Here is a 23,313-nt window from a genome sequence, read left to right on the forward strand (position 1 = left end):
TGGCTCATTAAGCATCATCCACTATAAATAAATAAAAAAAGTCAACAAGATACAAAATCTGAGGTGGCTGAACTGACATGCAACAAACATAACAAGAACAAACACTTAAAGCTCATTTCTGAAAAAAAAAAAAAAAATCTGTCTGAAATTCAAACATCTTGTTTTCACTGAAGCTTTTTTATATCTCAAAATGGAAGTTGGTGTGCATTCTGGCGCCGTACAAAGTGCCTGAACACTGTCAGCATCAGACATGAGGCGCGCTCTGTGACAGCGAACTCCTCCCTCACAGATGAAAATTAAAGAATGTGTCATTTCTAATAAAGTCCTGCTCTGTTTTCCTCATGCATTTCGTATAGGAACACCCCCTGCAGCACTTGTTTATCGCTGTTTTGATGAGGGAGGGGAAAAGAGTGACTGCTCAGCAGGATAAACACAAATACCAAGCATTTACCAGGTTATCACAGTTCAAAGGATCCCTCCCCTCCCTCTTCTCTGTACCTGGCCAGAGGATTGGACACTTTCACTGAAGCTTTCCACTGAACTAACGCTTTTTGTTATTTATCAGGAATGCAGGAAAGACTTCACTTCCAGCTGCTTATTTTCATTTCAAATAATCCCTCGTTTGTTTGGATGTGCGAGTTGCTAGTGAAAACCCGAATGTATGAGGAGTATCTGTATTTAGATTAGTGACCTGAAGGAACGGCTTTCTCCGGTCCGACACGTGTATCACTACTGCCATCTTGTGGACGGGAAGTTAAACTGCTCTAAGATATATAAAAAAAGAAGGATGTATTTCTCTATTTTTACTGCTCTGTCTTCCTATTTTTACTACCTTTAAATTAAATTTTTCCTCGTTTCTGTGAGACAAGCCTAAATTCCTCTGAATAACCTAAACCAAGTTAACTCAGAGAGCCTTTCTCTGCAGTCAGTCTGGTGACCTGATGGTTAAATAAGCTCTCCGTGTGCCGTTCCTGCTTCAGGCTGGAGGCACAATAATGTCAGTCGTCATCCTTCAGCCGCTCCCACTGTGAGAGGCAGCATGGCACAGCAGTAAACACTCGCGCTGTGTCAGTGGCTGCAGGCGACACAGAAATAGTCCTCCTCTTCCAGGACCTGGCTCTCCTGCTCCATCTTCAGGGTCTCTGACTCACAGACACAGCGGCTGCTGGTTGCCTTTCATTGTTGCAGTAATCCTCCAGAACAAAAGGGGGGAATTGAGACAATGAGCCAAATCAATGCCTCGTCTGTGGAAATACTTAGGAAGATGTTTGCTGGACTAACGAGGGTTTTATTGAAACTGACTAAACTCAAAACTCTCTATGATCATATCTAATGGTGAGCAGGTTACACTAGAAACCAAATATAATGCTTCAGTTGTTGACTGTGAGAGTACTATTGCTTTGTATGTTTTGTGTTTTTACGATGTAAAGCAATTTGTTGCTGAAATGTGTCAAGTTTCCATTAACAGTAAGATTGCGCAAATTGAAATCATATAAATCAAATGAGTAAATCTGCAGTTTTTTTTTTTCTTTTTACATATTTGTTAAAATTGTCACCATCTCATGACAATATGGCTGCGTTCACTGCAGGCTTTAATGCTCAACTCCGACTTTTTTGTGAAATCTGAATGTAGTTCACATTTCCAAATATATGGGATCTCCAGTGTGAACCGCAAACAAATATGTGTCCCGCATGCGCAGTAGAGGGCGCAGTAACGTGTTTTGCCAACAGCCATAAAAAAGAAGAAGGAAAAAGAAAAAGAAGCGCTCACTGTATGCGGAAGTAAACATGGATGCTAATGGTGGAGCACAGCTTATGATTTTAAAGTTGTTATCCAACCACAGCACATTAACAACTTAATCCTCAGCAAAATCCGCTATAGTTGTTGTTTTTCTCCCCGCTTGCGCGTGTCAGGACGCATAATAGTGACGTTTGTCGAGTATCAATGACGTCCAGGTTCCATGAATGCGACCGGGTCACGTTCAAACAAATCAGAGGTACCGGGGTTAGAACCACATTTAGGAGCTGTGGATTCAACACGTTTGAATTATTTTTTTTATAAACGATATGCTGTGAGAGCTGTGATGGAGTAAGAAGCACATTGTCCGAAAACAAACATCCTCCCGCTACTTCTTGTCGTCTTCTTCGTCGTTTTCGCCAGTTGGTCACGTGACTCATACTGACGTAATTTTTTTTTTTTTTTCCAAATTGGATTGTTTCCTTTTAGTGAATTTATTTTTGTAATTTCAGTTTTCGCAATGTTATGGTTCATGGAAATTGGCTCTGAGCCTTCTGTAAGCATTTAATCGAGTTCAACATAAAGACATTTTGAGGGAAAAAAAAAAAATCATGTTTCAAATGTGTGTGTTCTATTTGTTTTATTTGTCTATTCTTAGACTAAACCTCTTAAAGGGAAATCAGCCACAATAGACCCAGGCAGGTCAGAACCTGAGACGGGAAAGCCAAAACAGCCATGGACACTTTCACACACATAAACACATTAACATGCTGCAAAAGAATCCGTGTAACCTTTTCTTTCACCAAACAGAGACTTAGCACACGCACACACACACCGTCTCATTTCACTATGCAAGCTGTGCTGACAGACGCGGCTGTCTTCAGCTGCGGGCATGTCACATGCTAATGTATTCAACCACCCACAGCAACTGGAGAAGCAGCAGTGCTCTTAAGTACAGTCCAATCAGTCTCCGGACTGCTAATGGCTCCAATCCAGTTTCCTACAGCAGCTTTTACTTTCTCTTTTAAATGCCATGCGATCAAATGTCCCCCGAAGCTGCAGCGGCCCGACAGCACCACTGAGTTTTCACGGCAGAAACGGTTTCATTATGTCGACAGTGGAAACCGATGGACTAGCTAACCGCTATTTGTTGTATCCGAGGTTAAAGCTGCAGTAACTTTTATAAACAGCGGGTTTTTGTTTGTTACATATTATTGAAAATGTCACCGTGTCGTTACACTTTGTTATGAGACGTGTGAAAACTGAGCTACTACTGCTGCTGTCTTAGGAAATGCGCCGCTCCCGTTCAAAACCAGCCAATCAGAGCCAGGAAGCCAGTCTTTTCTCTGTCAAACCCACGTAATCACCGCTAAATGAGCTAATGGGGGAGAAACAACTTACCCTCGTTTCTCCTCGAGAAAACCGTTTATCTGCCGTCATGCTAACTAGCTTTAGCATTCACAACATGCTGTACTAGCCGCTGCCCACATGAGATTTTGATTGATAATGTCAAGACCCGGCCCTTGCCTCTGATTGGTTGTTTCTGGTTAGCGCTGAGAAGTAGAGGAGCTCCATTTTTTTCAGATCGTCATATATGACAGTAGCTGCATTTCTATTGCAAATTTTCACAAAACGTCAATATTTTGCTATTTAAAAAAAATAAAATAAAACTATTGATAAGACCGAAAAGCCATAACATGAAAATTACACGTTTTTTTATGCGAACATTTTCATTAAGCAAATTTATTTTCAATATGTCAAATTGTGCAATTATGCATTTGTTGGAAATGCAGCTAGTTTCGTATATAAATAGAAAATATAGTTTTTATTAAAGTTACATCCTGTTTCAGTGACATTCTCTTGCAGAAAATAAAACAGCAGCAAATAATGTAGAGAGGAGATTTTCTTTTTAATTAGCATATTGACTTTTTCTTAGAAATCTAGTCTAAGTTCAGCATAAAAGGAGGCCATTGACAACCCAAGACAACAGAAGCAACAAAACAAAATGCAGTGGACATACCTCAACAATTCACAGACCACAGTGCTTTAGGAAAAAATAAAAAGACAGGATATAAGAATACATATGAAGATAATCCTAACAGAAAGTCAGATTTTAATGCAAATATAACCCAGTGTATTTGTTGATTGTCAAAACATTTTTGTGCCAGCATGTTTTACATTCAGAGTGCCTGCAGGATGTGGACCTCTTTGGCTCTGGTGAGTTTGTAAAGCAGACTATGGAGGTCAGGTAGTCCGAGTTTCCCTCGCTCGGCGGCTCGGCCCGACCCGGAAAAAACAGCCCATTGGGCCGCGACGCGACTCGGGATCAATATGGCTTCATCCCCAACAGAAACAAGGGAGTTCTTAACCAAACAGGACAGAAAAACAATAAGAAGGCACAAACTTCCTCTGACCAGAGACACAAAAAAAGGGGAGAAATAAGTCGGGTTTTATTGTTCCTAACAAATGTAGAAACTTTAGATTCTAAGCAGAAAATCAGTATTGACTGATACACTTGATACTCTGTGTAATATAAAATCCAATAGTTCTGAAAGCACAGCCTCGACTGTTGGAAAAAGGAGAGAGGTATATCCGCTGAAAAGAGGGAACAAAAAGCTCATTCAGTAAATGTTTAACAGATATTCACAGCAGCAGAATAATGATGCCGCGCTGAGCATTTAAGACCAGAAATTTAAAAAAAAAACTAAACAAAGCTGATTATATCGAAAGCTATACAAAAAGAAAAAAAAAAGCCAGTTAGGCTTCCTGTATCTTCGTTTTCATCTTCCCTCAGGTTTACACGTAAAAATAAAACGAATGTGCCTTTTCTTTACAGAATTTAGGAATTAATAAAATAAATAAATTTGTTGTGGCCTTAAAATTGAATCTCAATTGCATATTATACGTCTACATACAGTATATATATTTATTTATAAATTCATATATATATTGTTTTACATAAACAGGACTTAAACCGTGGAGCATCAGAGGGAGAAATGGAAATAAATCACTTTTATTCTGCTTTTCTTGCTGTGCCCTCCGGTCTGCAGCTCCACACAGAAAAATGCCCTTTTTCATGTTAACAGTGTTTTAATTCAGGGCTGACAGAGAGTAGATGCACACCTACTCTGTCTGTTTCAAAATAAATGAATATCAACTTCCTTGTCTTTAAAATAAACAGTAATTCTTTCTGCAAACATCTCATAAGGCACTCTCTACTTAAACTGCTTCAGGCGTCCCTTCTTGTTGCACCGTTTGGCATTCAGTCCTGGTTTTTGGTTTGTTGTCCTCTGACAGCGTTAGTCCGATGAGATGCAAACGTTAGAAAATAAAAACAAAAACTTGACTGGCACATTTTTCATCGTAGACATTGATCCCACGTTTGGATTTTTTTTTTATCTACACGGAATAATCCTTGTTGTGAAAGCTAACTTCTTAAAAAAGAACAAAACGCTAATCGCTCCCTAGATTTTTTTGAAATTAGGCACATGGTCACATAACATGTGAGTAAACAATAAATCCTGAGGCTGAACTGACTGACTTTTAAGAGCAACATGCTGCAAGTTCACTCACTTCTGATGTTGGAATCAGACCGTTGTGGTTGGAAAAGGAAAATATCGAGTCTGTGGTCAAAATAATTTCGATTTCTTTGTGTGTTTTGAAAGAGTTCTGCGGCCCTAAGCCTCTGCAGGCTCACTTTTTATCTGGATAAAGTTTGCAGGCAGCTGGACGGAGAGCGGCAGCTCCTGCAGGGTTTTGACCCCCGGCTCCGGCTGCAGAGACATTTCCCCGCGCACCTCCAGCTCCTCCACCGGGGTCAAGCCCTCGCCGGGGCTGCTGCTCTGGGAGTAACGTCCGTTCATTAAAGGTTCGCTCGCCGGCGCCTGGGCTTGGCTTTGACTGGTATCGATGATCACAGTCCTGTACTGCAGCTCCGCCTCGCCGGCCTCCATCTCCTCCTTGTCGAATGTGTGCGCCGCCAGCGACGGGTCGCCGTTCACCATCGACTGGAAGTAGCTGGAGTCCAGCATCTCCTCCTTGACCTGCAGCGCCGACAGATCGCTGGACTTCAGCACCGTGGCGATGACGGTGCCCGGCTGCTGCGCCACCATGGCGTGCCCGCCGCTGGTGTTGATGGTGACGAGGCGGGGCAGGCCGTTGAGACCCGAGCCGGCGGAGCTGATGACTCCCGGAGGGGAGGAGCAGGAGGAGACCGAGGAGGAGGAAATGGTGGAAGAGCCCAGATTGGTGACCAGGAGCTGCTGCGGGAGGCCGTCCTGGAGGCCGCCGGCACCGCCGGCGAGAGACGCCGTCTGGATGGTGAGCACGTCTTTGCCCCCCGCGGCGGCGGAGGGAACAGTGTGGAGGATGACCCGAGGAGGCGAGGAGTGGCTGGAGTCGCCGTTAGCCAGAACGGTGAGGGGAACCGACTGGAGGGCGCCGGAGGAGGTCAGAACCATCGGTAACGACACGGGGCTGCTGATGGTCCTGAGGAGACAAAATGATTAAAACTCAGTTTTTATCTGGGTTTTTCCCTCTACAGCCATGAAAAATATCAGGACAACCTTTAAAATCTGACAGCAAAGGATGCAGCTAAAAAAATACCTGACTAATCAATACAGTGAAAAGTTTATCTGTTCTTTAGTTTTTAGATTATTCAATTCACAACCGGATAGTAAATTTGACTGAAGCTGTGCCCCTGAAATAAGACATTTTAAATCATCTTTCATCTACTTACTCTGAGCCTTTTATCCACTTTTAAAATTAAAATAAAAAGCCTGATGAATAACCAAGATGAATATTCAGCCTATATCTTTGGAAACATGGATATTTATATTTATTTTTATTAAACCCTACTGAGAAATACAGCCAGTGTATCACAGGAAGTCCTGTCCTCATCACTACTGTAACGAATAAGAATAATATAAATTATTCTGTTCTCAGTTTCCCAACTGCTGAGCTTTTCCAGCCTGCAAATTATCACAGGAAAGATGAAGCATTCATGATGCAGGCAGTGGAGTCCAAACAAACCAACACAAAACGAACTGAACGTTAAAACCACAGAGAGAGAAAGCAAAGCCGCTTGAAACAGAAATGACAAAACTACGATTAACTGAGTTAAAAAATTAAAACAAGTGAACTGAGCAGGAGTTTTTATTTGGAATAAATTTTAATTGGTTCGTCCAAAGTTCACTTCTTCCACTGTGGTTTAAACAATTTAAAAATAAATAAACAAAACAACAAATAAAATTAATTATAAATTCTCTGAAAGCTAAACTGTCCTTCAAAATAAAGGTTTAGTTGCGACCAAAACACCAGACTGAAGACTTTTATCATCCTGTTTTGGTAGAAAAACGATAAATGATGCCAATGGAAATGACTGAGCTTGTTTTAATTCATCCAGTGATTAACTGATTTATTGATTATTGACCCGGGCCTGTGTGTCCGGTCAGTGCGCGGCTCTCCTACCTGACGGCGTGCGCCGCGTCCTGAACGCCGTGCGCCTGGTTCTCCTGTAAAACATGGAGCAGCTGCTCCGCCTGTCCTCCGTCCGCCTCCCGGTACAGACATTCATCTCTGGGCTCTTTCTTCATCGGCTTCAGAGACACGTGCTGCGCCCTGCCGTGGCCTTTGGACCCCCCGCGGACCACGCCCCGCCCGTTGGAGGCCCTCTGGCTCTCGTAGCCAGCGTTGGCGTCAGACCCCACCTCCTCGTCGTCGATCACCACCAGGTCGGAGGGCATCTCTTTGAACTGGTAGACCAGCCGCTGCCCCTCCACTTTGGCGAGGATGCCTCTCTGATAGTAGTACCTGGGGGAGGAAGTAGGCGAGAGTCCGTTCAACCAATTATTGACATTATCACGATTAAAGTTTAACGACTCTCATAAAAATTTAAGCCGCCGTTCCAGAGTGTTAATAAGAACATATCAGTGGAAATGGTGTCTTCAAGGTTAAATGCTGGATGAGAGCTGGTGTGCATGATAATGTCACATTGGCAGACGTGGCTCATTGGTATTCTGCGCTCACCTGAGAGCCCTCCCCATGGTCTCATAGTTCATGTCGGGCTTGTTTTTGTGCTTGCCCCAAAGCTTTGAAACAGCCTTGGAGTCCACCAGCTTAAAGATGCCTTTTTCACGCTGCGTCCACTTGATGTATTTGGGACAGGTGTTTTTATCCTGCAGCAAAGCCAGGAGGAATTCCCACAGGTAGATGGTGTTGCCTGCAAATTAAGGAGGCTAATTTCAGTCCATGGTTACAACATGCACAGATTTCAATCAGTACTGGTGTTTATTCTGTCCTTTATTTAGATCAGGGGCGTCAAACTCATTTTCATTTTGGCGATATCAAAGATCTGAATGTTCTTAAAGGGCCGGTTGTGCCAGAATGTATTGATAAACTGATAAAATATCAATAAATAGCTTCTTCACCATTCAATAGGTGATTCTTAAAATTAAATAATATTGAACATCTTTCCACCCTAATCAGTCCCTCCAGGATTTTGTGATTGTTTTTGTGTTTTTTTGCAATCAGAATCACAGATTTTGTGGTGCTAATTTACAAATAATTGTTAGAAATTTTTACGATATTTGATATAATTTACGTTAAATGTGACTTTTAATTAATCATCTTATCGATCACACATTATAACTTGACATCAAGTAAAGCTGAGGTAGAAGTCACTTGATTTTGACCAATTAAAAAAAAATTGCAGTAAAATTGTTGATTTTATGTGAATTTTGCATATTTGCAAATATGCTAAATATTAGAGGGCAACATAAAAAACTACAGTGGGCCAGTTTTGGCCTTCAGTTTGATACATGTGATTTAGACAATTAATCAAATAAAAACATTCTGCAGATTGTTTGCTTTTTTGTGATCAAATTTGTTTTTTGTCTTTAAAAAAATTTGGAATATGAATTCATAAACCTGTTTACATGTCAATATAACTGCATAAGGATAAACAAAACAAAAAAAGAGAGCATATATACTGTAACATATTAAAATATGCAAATAAATAAATACTCCAATTCATTTTTTAAATGAGAACATAAATATTTTATTGCATAAATACAATAACAGCATTTCTTCAGTGCATGCCTGATTATTCTTATTTGAAAGGATGAATCTGGAGCGAAAAAATATTTCCTTTCAGTTTGACTTATCAATTCAGTGAAGGGTTGATCTGTTCATTATTTCTTCAATTATCAGTAATCACAGCGATTGGTAATTACTGATTACTGATCTTTGCACTGCAAAAACAAAATCTCACCAAGTATTTCTAGTGCAAATGTCTTAATACCTTGAAATAAGAGAAAACTGACTTACAGTAACTTTTCAGCAAGAAACACGTTTTATGTCAATAATTTCTTAATATTGATGAAAAAGCATCAAGTTTATTTCACTTATGTACCAGTGGAAATAGTGATTTTTCATCAATATAATCTCTTGCGTCTTTCTGAAAAGTTACTTATAAATTAGCTTAGTCTTTTTTTAAGTGCACTAAGATATCTGAACTAGAAACTAAACCAAAAATACTTTGTGTTTCTGCAGAGTAGTTCATGATTATTTCACGACTAAACCGATTAATTGCTTCAGCCCTAATTTATCTGATTTGTATATAGAAACCACAGAGTTGCATTATTATCTTTTCTTCCTGTTATTGTTGTGACAGGGATTTGTCTGCATGTGGGCCTGGGAAGGTAATTAATTATAAAGCTCAGATGTAGATTCCTCTAATTTGCCAGACGTCAGCGGCCGGCAGCGTTTAAAAACAGCAGCACTCCCAGAAGTCACCTGAATCCCCGACTATGTGACAGAGTGATGCATTCGTGTGCGGCTGAACCAGACGTCCCAAGCCCCTTCCCCCCTTTTGTGTCGTTGTGGACGGCCCAAACAAAGCGGCGCTGCCCCTGCATCTATCAGTAAAGCATCAGCGTGCCCTCCAGCATGCAATCACTCCTGTTTCCCCGAGAAACACAACACCACCCGATCCCCTCATCCATTAACTCGCTCAGATTCAACCCAGATGGACTGCAGGGGCCGAGGGCAGCTGGTCGCCCGCTCCACAGGAGGAATCGGAGCCATCACAAGAGGAGGAGAGACCTTGATTTTTATTGGCTCGTTACAGAAAAGTGGACTAGTTGGTGAGGCTTACCTTTGCCCTCTTTGCTCTTCTTCCTGAGTGGCAAGTTAGGGGTTGTGATTGGAGAGCAGGGACGCACCACCCGGGGCTTTCGCACTGATTCAACGTGAGAAGCAGCATGTTAGAAGGTCAAAGGTCACAACAAAATCATGTAATCACCTTCTACTCTAAACTGTTGCAACAAATTATTACTTAACTAGAGAAAAAAGGTGTTACCTTTGGTTTTTTTCTGAGGTTTTAAGGGAATCTTATGAGAAATCTCATCCATGGATGATGTGTCTTCGTCCAGAGACATGTCAAGGGCAACGTTGTCCATTTGGTCCACCCTGAGTGGAGCGTACGTCATCTCTGACTCCAGCAGATGGTTGTAGGTGTGAACTGCACAAACAGCAACAATGTACAAGAATTACACCTTGTTTTACATAAAGCAGAGAAATAAATTAAGGTTGCTGTAGACTAATTTAGTAGTCAAGTAATCTACAGATGATTGAGTAATTAATCGTCTTCTCTAGTAGCTACTTAAGATAGCAAAAGAAATCTATGCTAGTAAATAAACAATTAAGTTCCTTTTTTAAAAATTATTGAACATTACTTTCAGTCTGATATTCGAAGTAAAAAAAAAGATTTTTTTATAAAATTTATATTTCTAATTATCTTTTTCTCTCCCCATCTTTACTCTTCTTGATTAGCAAACAACAAAACAGAGCTGGAAGATAATAAACAGGAGCTAAAACAGGGGAAAGTTGCGCTACGAAGAGCTGAAACGATTCCTGATGATTCAATTGTTAAAATTATCTGCCTCAAAGCTTCGTTAAATTATGTTTTGTTATTTAGCGAGCCATGTTCTGGCCGGGTGATTGATTATGTTGCGCAACACTCTCACTTTTGGCCTCTGAGTTGTTGCTAAGTGCTAAGTGCTAGCAACATAGCTCATTGTGGCAGTTGTCAGGTTGGGTTTTTTTGTTTAGGACCGATCTAAACTCTGTTTCTGGTGTTGCAGCATCGCTATTGTGAAACGCCCATTTAGTTTTGCAACACACGCAGTGAGGTGTCCCTTACTTGACAACGCATCTTCCTCCATAGCTGCTAATAGCTCTTAGCATTCATCAACAGCTCAATGGTGAAAGTGAGAGCGTAGTGCAACACAAATAATTATCCGGCCAGAACAAATGGCACTAAACAGTAAAACATAATCTAGCAAAGCTTCGATAACTTCTATTTCAAGGCTTGAGGGACTCGAATCATTCAATGAATCATTACAGCCCTAAAATAAACACAAATGAACTCACTCATTCGCTTCTCATCCAAAATATTATTTGGAGACTCCATGTTCAGCAGAGCCGCTGCAGCTTCGTTTGTCTCCATGCTGTCATCGGCTCGGGAAACTCTCGTTTCTGTCCATCAAAAGACAAAAAGGCATCAAAGTAACATGTTGGCAACATAACTGGAAGCTCCATGTGAAATAAATAAGTCTGTCACAATACAAATTTTTTTCTGGACAATAAATTGCCCCAATAATTATTGCAGTAAATTAGAATACTGCTGTTTTAATATCTTTTTTATTTCAAGTAATTATGGCAAAATAATGCACGTTCTCCCTCTCAATAAACAAACTTTCATTTTTGTATATAACACAGGAAATGGAAGATTTTTTAAACTTCCAAAATAAAACATGACAACCAAAAGCAATAAATAAGACGGATTACAAAGTCTGTAAACAAAATTTTAATTTAAAATATATAAATATATTAGTCATTAGAATAGAAATTATTGAGTAATTTTAATTAAATTAAAACTGCAACAGGCTTAGATATAATTGTGTCAGATTAGTTCCAGTAATAGTGTTGAACGCAGAAAATCTAGACACTTTTATATAGAGTTGTGAAAAAGTTCAACCTGTCTCAGATTTTCTCTAGTTTTCAAACTGAAGTGTTTCATCAATGATGATCAAATATAGTTTAATATCACTGAAAAATAACCCAATTAAATACAAATGAACATTTTCAAATTATGATTTAATGTATTGAGTGAAATAAGGTACCACAACCAAAACAACCTTGTTACATTATGAATAAAATGTGATTAATCACAGAAGAATTCTTCAGTTTTCCAACTCATACGCAGGCCTGATAAATGCTAGACATGTAGATTTAAGAGACCAGTGAAGTAGAACCTGACTTACAACATGAAGTAGGAAAACAGCAAAATAAAAACCTGCAAATTACGAAATTCATCTCAGTCTATGTGAAATGTTTCCAAAGTGTGGTGTCTTTACCTGAGAGGTCCACTCCTTCTGAAAGGATGGACGGTCCCTCCACCACGCTGAGACTCGTGTCCACCATGATGCCGTTAGTCACCTCGTCCGACTCGAGGCCCGAGTAGACCTGCAGCAGGTCGGTGGTGGGCACCTGCTCGACGATCACGGCTGGGAATACTGACGGGTCGTCCAACTGCGCAGAGAAAAACACACGTGTGCATGAGACATGAGGAATTATAACACAGGAGATTCTGCAGCCATGCATGTGAATTAAAAGATTAAAAACATACAGTAATTCCTTCACTATGCATTATTAATTAAACATAACATCGGTTTAATGTTCTAACTAGGGATGCAAGTTATTAATTACTTCATAGGGCTAACTTCTTCATAAACTGGAAAAAAAACTTCATTATTTTGTATCATTTCTATTAAATACTGACTGAATAATGAAAAAAATGTGGTTTTCCCCACATTATTAAATTTAGAAATATTTATAAAATATAACAAAACAGGAACCTCTTAGGATGCTGAATAGAAATGTAAAAAAAATAAGAAATAAAATACTGGAAACATTAATTCATCCTTAGAGAGATTTTCATATAAAAGTAATGTATGTGGTTGCTCTTAAAAGAATATTAAAACGTTGCACCATGACAGTCCTAAAAATCAACCGGGTTTATTGAAATCATGTTTCTGGGTTAGCTCACCTTCGTAGCACATCATTTTCAGCAATTAGCAAGTATATTTTGAAAAAGAAGTTGACGTTGCTCCGTAATGTAGCTCGCCTATATGAGCGCTTTTAAAGTGAAAATTAAAGACTGTCGACTGTTTATATTTCAAAACAGAACCGCAAAAGTGTTTTTGTTGTTGTTGTTGTTGTTGTTTTTAAGCCCCAGAACGGACTCTGTTTTGACCGTTTATCATCCTCGTTCTGGTGTAGCTCCGCCATCTTTGCTTTCGTACCAACGGCTCTGCTTAAGGATGACCAGTGGCGTCCCCTGCTGGATGGAGGCCAAACTACACCATTAAAGAAGGTCTAAACTTAATCGATTTGAGCTCATTTTAATCCAATAAACCATTAATCGGGAATTAATCTTCAACTAATTGTTTGGATCCCTAGTTCTAAACCAATCTGGCCTCTTTTATTGCGTTGTAAGACATTGTGGATTCATACTCAGCCTGAACTAATGTGGAGGCACGCAGCATGGAAGAGAGCTCATTTCTGTGGTGTTGCAGCGGCCCGCTGGGACGTTGTGAAGAAGACGGGAACCAGCTGTCTGATCTGGCCTACTTCTCCTGAGAACCTAATCTTATGCCCAGAAATTATATAAACCCAAATGAATGTTAATGAATCAGATATGAATTGCAGGCGAGCACCTTCTTCATCACGCTCTGGGAATTCTAACCTCGCCGTCTCATTTCGGGCTTAGCGAGGCCTGATGCACGGAGGAGTGGAGGGACTGGGGGAATTGGCAGAGGGTGGGCCGAACCGTAGAGCTACATCTGCGGAGACAAGCACCGTCTGAGAGCTCCTCCAGCGGGGATCGTGTCAAGCCGGGCAGCCACCGGGTGGCTGGTTGGTGAGGGCAAAGTAACTCCATTCTTTAATTAAGGGAGTCATGTTCTGCTCCAAATGTGAAAGATGTGCTTTGAAGAGCACGAAAAGATAATATTATAAACTGAATTATTATTATTATTATTATTATTATTATTATTACTAGTCGCAACTAGCCCTGTCATAATATATTTTGCTGGACGATAAATTGTCCCTGAAATTATCACAATAAACAATAATACTGTTGTTTTTAAACCATTTTCTAGTAATATATCGGTAATTGCCCTCTTGAATATTAATAAACTTAAATTTTCTAAAGAAAAGTTTAGAAAACTTTTATTTAGTTTAGTCCAACACTGGACCTAGAACATATTTTAAATATCCAACTTGAAACATGACAACCAAAAACAAAACATAACACAAAGAATAAATAAATAAAGCGGATTACGAAGTCTCTGTCTGAGCAAAATAATTGTCTTTCAAAAAATATTAATCATCAGAATGTACATTATTGAGATCATTTTAATGGATCTCAATAATTAATTGTTTTACTGCAGCAGGCATACTTCACAGAATATTTTATTCTTCATTTGAGTATTTACATTTATGTAGCTATGCATTTGGTTATTTACTTATTTATTGCATATTATTAATGTTTAAAACTATTTTAAATTTAGCTGTTAATGGTTTTAATAAGAACTATTATCTATGTCTATTTTATCTTTATTTATTGACAAGTTTAGCAAGTATTATATGTATTTTTTTAGATATAAACTGTCTTGCTCACAATGGAAGTACTTTTACTTTTTCATTTAACCATTTATGTTCATTTAGTTATGTATTTGACTATTTACTTATTACTTATTATTTAAAACTTTAAGATTATCTGCCAATGGCTTAAACAGGTACTCTATTATTTGTGTCCATTTTTTTACTTATTGACAAACTTTAGCAAATATTTTATAGAATAATTTTATTATTTCTTTGAGTTTAAGGTATAAACCATTTTAGTCAGAATTTTTGTCTTATTTCCATTTGTTTTCTTAGTTTATTATTTAATCTTTTAGGCTTTTTGTTCGTTTGTGTTGGTTTAATTTTTTCTGTCTAATGTTTCTGGGGATAAAATTATTTTAATATAAACATATTTTGTAGATGTAAAGGAAAAGCTAATCTGAGAAATGAGCCAAAAACGCCCAGCAGATGGCAGCAGAGTACACTTTAAATCTCAGCTGAAATTGTTCCTTTTCAGTTTGAATACCAACTTCTTTGTTTTTATTCAGCGTGAAAAAAGTATTAAGAATAAAATAATCCCACCCATATGGCCAAGCACAAACTGATTTTTAAGAGATCACTGGACCGAAAGCTCTCGCTTTAAACACAGAAAACTGTGAAGTAGCATCTGTTCTTCTAGCTTACATAGATGTGATTTTTCTTTCTTACATTTTCAGCCACTCAGTGAAGATCAATAAAAAGCAACATTCCTGCAGTGATGGGTGGGTTTAAGAGAGACACACAGACAAAAAAGGTGCTGTAGGAGCTGTGGGAATAAAGGCGTATCTGTGTCTTTTTACAAAAGTGTTCATTGTTGGCTGGGACCTCGGGGGCAGACCAGGTGTCCAGCCTTGAGCTGAGGGAGGAGGCGGGAATGGTGGCATCCCACTGCATGCCTGTACACTCATTTCTGCTACTGGTTAACCAGGAAGCTAACAGACCGGCTCATTGTTAGCGGTTTCAAATGTTTAGCAGGTATTTCACCATTGATTTTTAATAGTTACTGTAAAAAAAATAATGACGTCAACCATAACTTGGAGGATTAAAAACAAGCATGTTTTTGCTCTGACTGCAGTTTGGATCTGAAATGTTTTCCATTAATGGGAATCTTTGTCTCCATCATAGCCAGACGTTGAGGCTGCCACATTTTCCTGGGCTGACTTAACTCATGTTTTCTGTCCTTGAGCGAGATAAAGACGTGTTTTGCCTACTGGTCCAGAGACAGCAGCTCATCTACCACCTCCTCCCGTCAAAATCCCACAACATTTTGCTGACGGAGCATGAAGACGTGTAGAGCTGCTGTCTCTGCACGTTGTTTTGATCCTAAATGTTTTCCTTTCCTGTTGCATCTCTGGCCTCACCAGTTTGAAAAGACATGAAGAAAGCACAAAGGTTTCGGCTAAAATGGTTTGTGCTGAACATAATTCACATTTTAGCTGCTCCTTCCTCTTTAATGGCCTGAATGCTGTTTCTAGTAGAGGGAACAGCAGTGATAAACATCAGGCCGATTTGCATTTCTGAGTTCCCCATTTTGCCTTTGAAAGCAGCAGCATCTGAGCAGGCCGTTTCCCTCCCCACACCCCTCTCTCTTCTGCTTTACCTGCCCCGACACAATGGATTTCAACTGCCTGAAGCTTTCAATGTCCTCATTGTGAAATTTGGAGCAGTTCTGGAGCCGCCCATTCTCAAAAATCAGAACATTTTGTAAACTCTCCAGCTGGTCCCGGAGGCTAAAGCTAGCAGTTAAGAGATCGAGATCATACAGGGCATGTACAGTCTTAAAAAAAACGTTACTTTTTTTTACTTAAACTGAATGATTTTTGAAAAAGTTTGAAATGCTAAAATGTTAGCATTTAATATGATTGCTACATTTCCTAGCTACTTTTCCCGTGCAAAGAATCATTAGCTTCTGAGAGCTAATGAAAGCTAATGAAAGGAAGCATGATGATGATTTAGAAGGTCACGTGAAAATGTTAGCATAAACTGCTATAATGCTTTTGAGATTTGTAAGTTTTAAAATGATAAAATCCTGCTTAGCTTCCATCTTCTGCTAAGCTAGCTGTTAGCTTCACTCTCAAAGACAAGCTAACATGGAGCTATTCTCAAAGAAAATGTGAAAAACAGTCACTGGGTTTTCCAGCCCATGAAGGACAAAGCGAGCAGCTGTGACATTGGGAGGTCAAGTCTTCAGATTTAATCCCACCGTTACTGCACTGCATGTCCTGTCGCCTAGCAACCACAACAACGCTAAACACAAGCTAGTAAAAATGGAGCCTGAAATCTTGCTATTTGATCCTTTTTAATTAAGTAACTTCTTGTACAGAAATTATTTAAAGAGCCTAACAAAACAATATGAAAATTAGGCTTTTAATGTTTGTATTATGTTTTAATATACTTATAAGACAAAGGATGTAGCGTCTGAATTTGGACATATACGTCCAGCGATGGTAATAAAATGCCGGTTGATGTTTAAGGCTGACCTAATACATACAACACATGAGACGTGAAAATGGGTTAACAAGAATTTAATTTTATCTATACTTTTGGGTTCTACTCACAATCTCCTTTTTTTCTTGTTTGTTCTTGTTTTTATTCACAAATAGAAGACGAGGTTTTTGGGAAACTGAGGCTTTACAATGCAAAAATTCACTTTTTGAGAAAATACAGAGAAAAAAAAAGCTTTAAACTATCGGCAGCCATATTGGATTTGGTCAGACATGTTGTGGTTCTTTCTAAACCAGCTCCAATGGTTAAGTGATTGCTTACTATCAGTTTTGGATCAGAATAAAGTGAGCTCATTTTCTCTGAATTAAAGGCTTTTATTATTTTAACCCACCAGTCCAGGTGCTCTTAGAAACAACTCTCTGTTTTAAAACATCTGTTTACAGAGATATCAACATACATACTATGATTTGTGTAGGCAAACTGTCTCCTTGCACTATAATCCTCCACAAATCTCAGAATAAACCAGTAGGAGGATCAAACATTTCCAGCTATGAATTACCAAGGCTTCCAACTTCAGGCAAAACCAAACCGGCTCCGGTGATAACTGATGAAGAAAAGCCCGATAAGACGTTCCCACTGTGTAAAATCAGTAGTTTGTGCAGCAAAAACACCTTAAATAAAGTTCACAGTCATTGGAAACAGTGCAAAAGCTCTTTAGGTCACAAAATTCTCACTGGAGTTACAGATGTTTTATCAGTCACTTTGCTAAAGCGTCCAAAATGCTGCCAGATAATGAAAACTTATTTAATGCTTCTGAAACCAATTACTGTTCCCAGCATGTTGGTAAGTAATAGTTTCTTTCTTACTTCAAGATTAGAGTCTAGAACGAGTTAACTTAAAGATTTTAGCTCTAAGTGAATCAAAAGTAAGTTACCTCAGTAATTCCCTCACCTAATATTTAGTTTTATTTATCAAGCAAGTTAAGAAAGAAAATGTTACTTTAACAGATATTTTATAGCATAGTAATCAGAAAACCACTGAAATTACATTTTTAAACTGAAACACTGTTTGAATATTTACTGTCTATGAGAAATGGAGCTTGTAATTATATAATAAACAAACATAGGAAGCGCAACAGGAGAGTATTTTCAGTTGTTGGAGGGAATACTTTAAATTGCTGACAGGACTGCTAACTGGATCACATGTTTGGTAAATTTGCCTAAGTCAAAAAACAATTCCTCAACCAAAACTAAAACAGAAAACAGCAAAACAAACGCCGCTGCGGTGCTTTTAAAGACAAGAGGGAGGGAAAACTTACTTTAAAAAATCAGCAAAGGATTAATTTAGGACTTATGGAAAATATGAGCATATTTAAAACTGTTAAAGGTCTGATTATTAATCTTATAACTTCTAAAGAGCCTGCAGAAACCGCTACTAAAGCACACACCTTCATATTAACACAATAACATTAACCAACGCTACCAGATGAGAAACTAACACTTTGATTTTACTTCAGTCACAAATATTACGATATTTTAATATTTACTAAATCTTGCTACATCCCTACTTAACAGAAAATCTCTTTGAAAATCAGGGAAAATAAGATGAAAACCGAACAGTTGAAGATGACAGAAGCTGAAATTCGTCACATGTCGAGTCTGGAGAAGCTATTCATTGACTTCCACATCCAATATAGCAGAGCTAATCATTGCAGGAGCTGTGATTTCACTCAGCTGTAATGAGTTTATTGTGGTTTTAAAACCGTCACAAAGCCAAAGCCCACCTGAAAGAGGTGGATTTTGATGCTTTACCATGACTTGCTCAAAAAGAGCTACGGCGCTTGCACAACAGGCCGAGTGGGCGCCGCCAACAACAGAACTGTCACAGTGGAACAATGTGGGACCTTTTAGGTGAATTATTGCGTCTCTTCCAAGCAGCGACACAACTGGTCCGTCAGGTTGGGCCTGACGCGGCGCTATTCAGGGATCCAGTAACAACTTGTCACTCTAGATGAACATACACAGATACTGGCGCACATAAACACTCGTTTCGCTAACAAACAAGCCTGCTCCACAGGATCCAGCGTCTGCTGAGGGGAGGAGATAACCGATGCAGCTCATCGCTCCAATGACAACACACACAGGCGCTAATATGTGTGTCAGGTAAATGCAACGGCAACCTTTGTGCTGCAACCACGTTCAGGTTGACGCCCCACCTCGGCTGCCGCCCACGCTCAACCCAACTCCGCTGCAGGTTTCTCCATTTCTGCTCCCAGCAGCCTCCGCCGCCCTCCAGAGCAAGGCTGGTCAACTAAAGCTAACGAAAACAATGAATAGAAACGGCAATTAATGGGGAAAAACAGGAACCAACAGGGGCGATACCATGTGCTTGTAAAACTAAAACACACTGAAGTTATAGATATTGTATCCTTTGTGTTTACGAATCTATTTGTTAGCCTTTCAAACTGATGGAGACGAGCAGTTTTACATCAGGTATCTGGAAAATAAGGTGCTACTTATGCTGGTCTGCAAGATGGCGACAGGAAAAGCTGGGAGAAAACGCCGGACTCAGCTGGTTGTAAAACAATAACTGAAAACTGAATCAGTTGCTGAGCATTCATTACCAGATCAAAGTAACGTCATCTCAATAAAAAACTTTCAACTTTTTAAATTCTGCACCTAAAAAAAAAAAGAGCAGAATTTAAAAACTTTTAGTTAAACCAAAAAATTTTAAATTTTTTAGGTTTAATTTTTGGTTAAACCTAGAAAATAAGATTTTTAGGTTGCAGTAGTAGTTTTGGTAAATTACAACTGCAACTAAATAACTGACCTGTAAATGATTTACAAATATTTAAAAACGGAAGTGGCTAGTCAGACAAATTTAAAGCAAGCAGAGTTGAGGCTGTTGTAAAAAAAAAAAATGTGGGCAGGGAGGAGTAATTTTCTGCCTAATTACAAATTTACAAGAAAAAACTTGTTTTCTCCCTTTCTGTCAAAAACTGGATGACTAAAGTTTTCAGTCTGATTGGTTTCAACTAGTCTTTAATTTGTTTTACAGAGACTTTATTTTATTTGTTGCTTTGTTTATTTATTTTCAATATTTAAAATGTTTCCAGTTCCAGCATTAAATGTTCATTAGAACTTAAAGTTTATTCATCTTTGAGAAATGTCCTTGCGTTATTAAGCCATTATTAACATTATATTACATGAAAATGGTCACAAAACAACATTATCATTCATCGCAATCAGTTCTGGGACAATTTATCATCCAGCAAAATTTGATATGATGACAGGATTCATTGCAACCAAACTCCAGTGTGTTTTATAGGATTTTTATCTGACAAAGAAAAGTGGAATAAAGTTACAATTAAAACTCTGTACGTTATTATTTAGCCCTCTTTACTCTAATAACTCAGACTAGAATCAGGTGCAACAAACTGCCTTCAAAAGACACACCTGATTCGTAAATAGAGTCCACCTGTCTGTAATTTAATCTCAGTATTAATCCAGCTGTTTGTCAGCTGCATGATGCCGAAACGATTATGAAATGACGATTATGAAATAAACATTTTCTTAATTTTTATTGTTTCTAGAAGGAATAAACAATGGATTCAGTTTAAAAAAGGGGAACGGCTGTGAAAAAGATTCACCTTCTGGCAGGTAAACTGATTTCATTCACATATCCAGGTGTTAAAAATCTCGACCCAAATCCAAATCAGAATCTGTGACTTGAAAGTTGATACACTATCGACTATTTTACGAAAAAGTGGGCAAAACTTCTGTATTTTTATTTGTTGTAGCAACTTTTCCACTGGTAAAAAGTGTAAATAACTAACACTTGCATTTTTTCCTTTTACTGCCCGACTCTGGCTAACTTTCTGTTGGTCCGTCACCCAGAATCTCAGTGAAATACATTGAAGTTGTGGAAAAAAGCAACATATTTTGGGTGAAACAGATGAATGATCAAGTTTGTACTCCAAACAAATCTTCAAAAAGCTTTAAGAGCTGAGTCATTCATGGAAAATACCTGATTCATCTCATCTATCCCGTTGGAAAATTCAAACACCAGTTCGCTGGGCTGTACTGCAGTCGTCATGGCAGAGGAGTTCAGAGGGCGGGGACCAGGCTGAAATGTCCCCACTGTGATGATGGCTCCTCCTCCTGCTCCTCCTCTTTCTGCTGCTGCTGCTTCACCTCAGTAAATAGCCTCTGTGTCTTCCTGTTTTCTGATGCTGCGCGGCTCGAGCTGAATGTGAGAGAGAGTCGAGGTTTCACTGGAGAGCCTCGTCTCTCTCCGACACAGAGGCCAGACCCCGCTGCGCCTGGCGCATCTACACCTGCACACAGAAAAAACACGGGAGGGCAAAGGTCAGCAAACATGGCAGATCAGTCGGATATCGGCAAGAAACAAGAGGCCGGTACAAGCTTAGCGTTAAGGAGGTGGTCAGGAGAGACAAACTTATCTGGGTTATGTCTATTTTTTTTTTTTTATCTGACGCTGCAAAACCACATCCTTCACAGGAAAAATAAAATAAAATCACTCTGATTCCTGTGTGACAACATGCTTAAAATACGCAGATAGAGTGAAAGATCTTCACCAAAAAGCTTCACGCTTCCTCATGAAAACAGATGTTGCACTAAAACTGTCACCTGAATCCAAATATAACTTTATGGAAGAAACAGAGACTGTGAATACACTGCAAAAACACAATATCTAACCAAGTAACTTTGGTTTAGTTTATTGTGCAAATATCTCAGTTCATTTGAAATAAGACCAAACTAACTTTTTAGAAAGATGTAGAAGCTAACATGGAAAAATGTCTCGTTATAAATAAAATAATCTGCCAATCGAACTAGAACTTTTTCATCAATATTAAGGAATTATTAACTTAAAACGAGCTTCTATATCTTCCTTAAAAGTTACCTGTAAGTCAGTTTTGTCTTAATTCAAGTGTACTAAGATATTTGCACTATTAAGTACACCAAACGTTACTGGTCTTGTCACTTAAAATCCTAATAAGCTGCCGCTGGGCACGACCCCCAGCTCAACGTTCACATTCGCACATGAAAATAACTGCAAACAGATGAATAATTATACAACCGTACGTATTTAAAAAGCAGAAGTGGAGCCTCCTGCACAACCAACAGGAATACAGCAAGTTGTTTCTGGATCATAAGTCAACAACAAAATGTGTGTCTTTTGAAGCGCATACAGCGGTAAACCCAGCTGACCAAACATTCTGGAACTCAGCTTGGGTTGCTAGGTAACGGGCTGGGGTTGGCTGGGGTTGCTAGGTAACGAGGCATCAAAAAGCATTAAGTTATTGCCAAAAAACGGGTAAGTGTTCTTTATTTAAAGCAGTAGCTGTGTTTTTAGAAGCAGTTGAGACCCGAATTTAAGTACAAAAACATGCAAAATGTGAATTTTCCATAATATGCCCCCATTTAAAATGTAAACTGTGTAAATCTTTTACACAAACTCAGAGCATGAAGGCTTGAAAATAGATGTTGTTTTTTTATTATGTCCTTTTCATTTACAAAAAAAAAAAAAAAGCCCTTGTTTGATTATGATCCCAACTTACTCTGCCCTCTAATATATTTCAAACTCAGCAACAACAGACGTGGGAGCTTCGACTTAAGCACAGTTGACTTTTATTTCATGATTGTGTGACTCTGATGGCGAACCGCTCTGGATCGTAAGGCTCAGGTTCTGATAGTCTGACCACATGAGAGGGGCACCGATCGGGCCGATGAAGCCTCACCCGGACCGATCGGGCCGATGAAGCCTCACCCGGACCGATCGGGCCGATGAAGCCTCACCCGGACCGATCGGTGCCATCAGAGCCGACCCTCAGGGAACGGCCCAGACTGGGAGGGAAACATTACACTCGATGCCTCGACACATTTTTACTCAAGAAAAACTAAAAATTAGCCTTCAAAGAAATGATTCAGGAGTGAAAACGTATTTGGAAAAAAGTCTACTTAAGTATAAGTGATCAATCATTTAATATTAAAAATTGCATCATCAGACCAAAATGTAAAGATAAGTGGAAATGTTGGTATTTATACAAAAATAATATAATTTTATATTTTTGTTACAAAGTCAGGCAAAATAAACAAAATCAGTTTCTTTAAATATTAAACTTTGACACAAAATGCAGGTGTGTGTCTTTATCTGGTGAATTTCTGGTTAAAACATGTTTGGTTTTCATACAGCGGGTAAAAAAAAAGAAATTATACTCAAGTAACAGTAGAGACACTACATAAATAATAAAATTACTCTCAGGTAAAAGCAAAAAGTACAGAATAATAAAAATATTCCTAAAAGTAATTTTTTCCAGAGTTACTCAAGTAAACGTAACTAGTTAATACAACTTATACAACTTTAAATTTTGTATATAT

The 23,313-nt window shown here is 38.9% G+C and overlaps 1 protein-coding gene across 4 annotated transcripts in view; it reads right to left on the bottom strand.

Annotated features, from left to right (window-relative positions):
• Positions 1 to 3,623: 3,623 nt before the first annotated feature.
• Positions 3,624 to 23,313, bottom strand: part of elf1 (E74-like ETS transcription factor 1) — a 62,539-nt gene continuing 42,849 nt past the window's right edge. For 3 of the 4 annotated variants that reach the window (XM_015019756.1, XM_015019755.1, XM_015019754.1), the window contains 8 exons: positions 20,939 to 21,248; positions 12,157 to 12,331; positions 11,171 to 11,275; positions 10,098 to 10,259; positions 9,894 to 9,977; positions 7,766 to 7,958; positions 7,208 to 7,549; positions 3,624 to 6,226 (listed from right to left, as the gene is read on the bottom strand). In XM_015019756.1, the coding sequence (XP_014875242.1) occupies positions 5,416 to 6,226; positions 7,208 to 7,549; positions 7,766 to 7,958; positions 9,894 to 9,977; positions 10,098 to 10,259; positions 11,171 to 11,275; positions 12,157 to 12,331; positions 20,939 to 21,007 (1,941 nt within the window). In that variant the 5' untranslated portion in view covers positions 21,008 to 21,248 and the 3' untranslated portion in view covers positions 3,624 to 5,415. Of the gene's footprint in view, positions 6,231 to 7,207; positions 7,550 to 7,765; positions 7,959 to 9,893; positions 9,978 to 10,097; positions 10,260 to 11,170; positions 11,276 to 12,156; positions 12,332 to 20,938; positions 21,249 to 23,313 lie in introns of all 4 variants that reach the window. The other variant, XM_015019757.1, reaches the window with a different exon arrangement.

This window comes from Poecilia latipinna, unplaced genomic scaffold (assembly GCF_001443285.1).
Source record: "Poecilia latipinna isolate Pla-1442-1.1 unplaced genomic scaffold, P_latipinna-1.0 Scaffold2477, whole genome shotgun sequence".
NCBI classification, from domain to species: domain Eukaryota; kingdom Metazoa; phylum Chordata; class Actinopteri; order Cyprinodontiformes; family Poeciliidae; genus Poecilia; species Poecilia latipinna.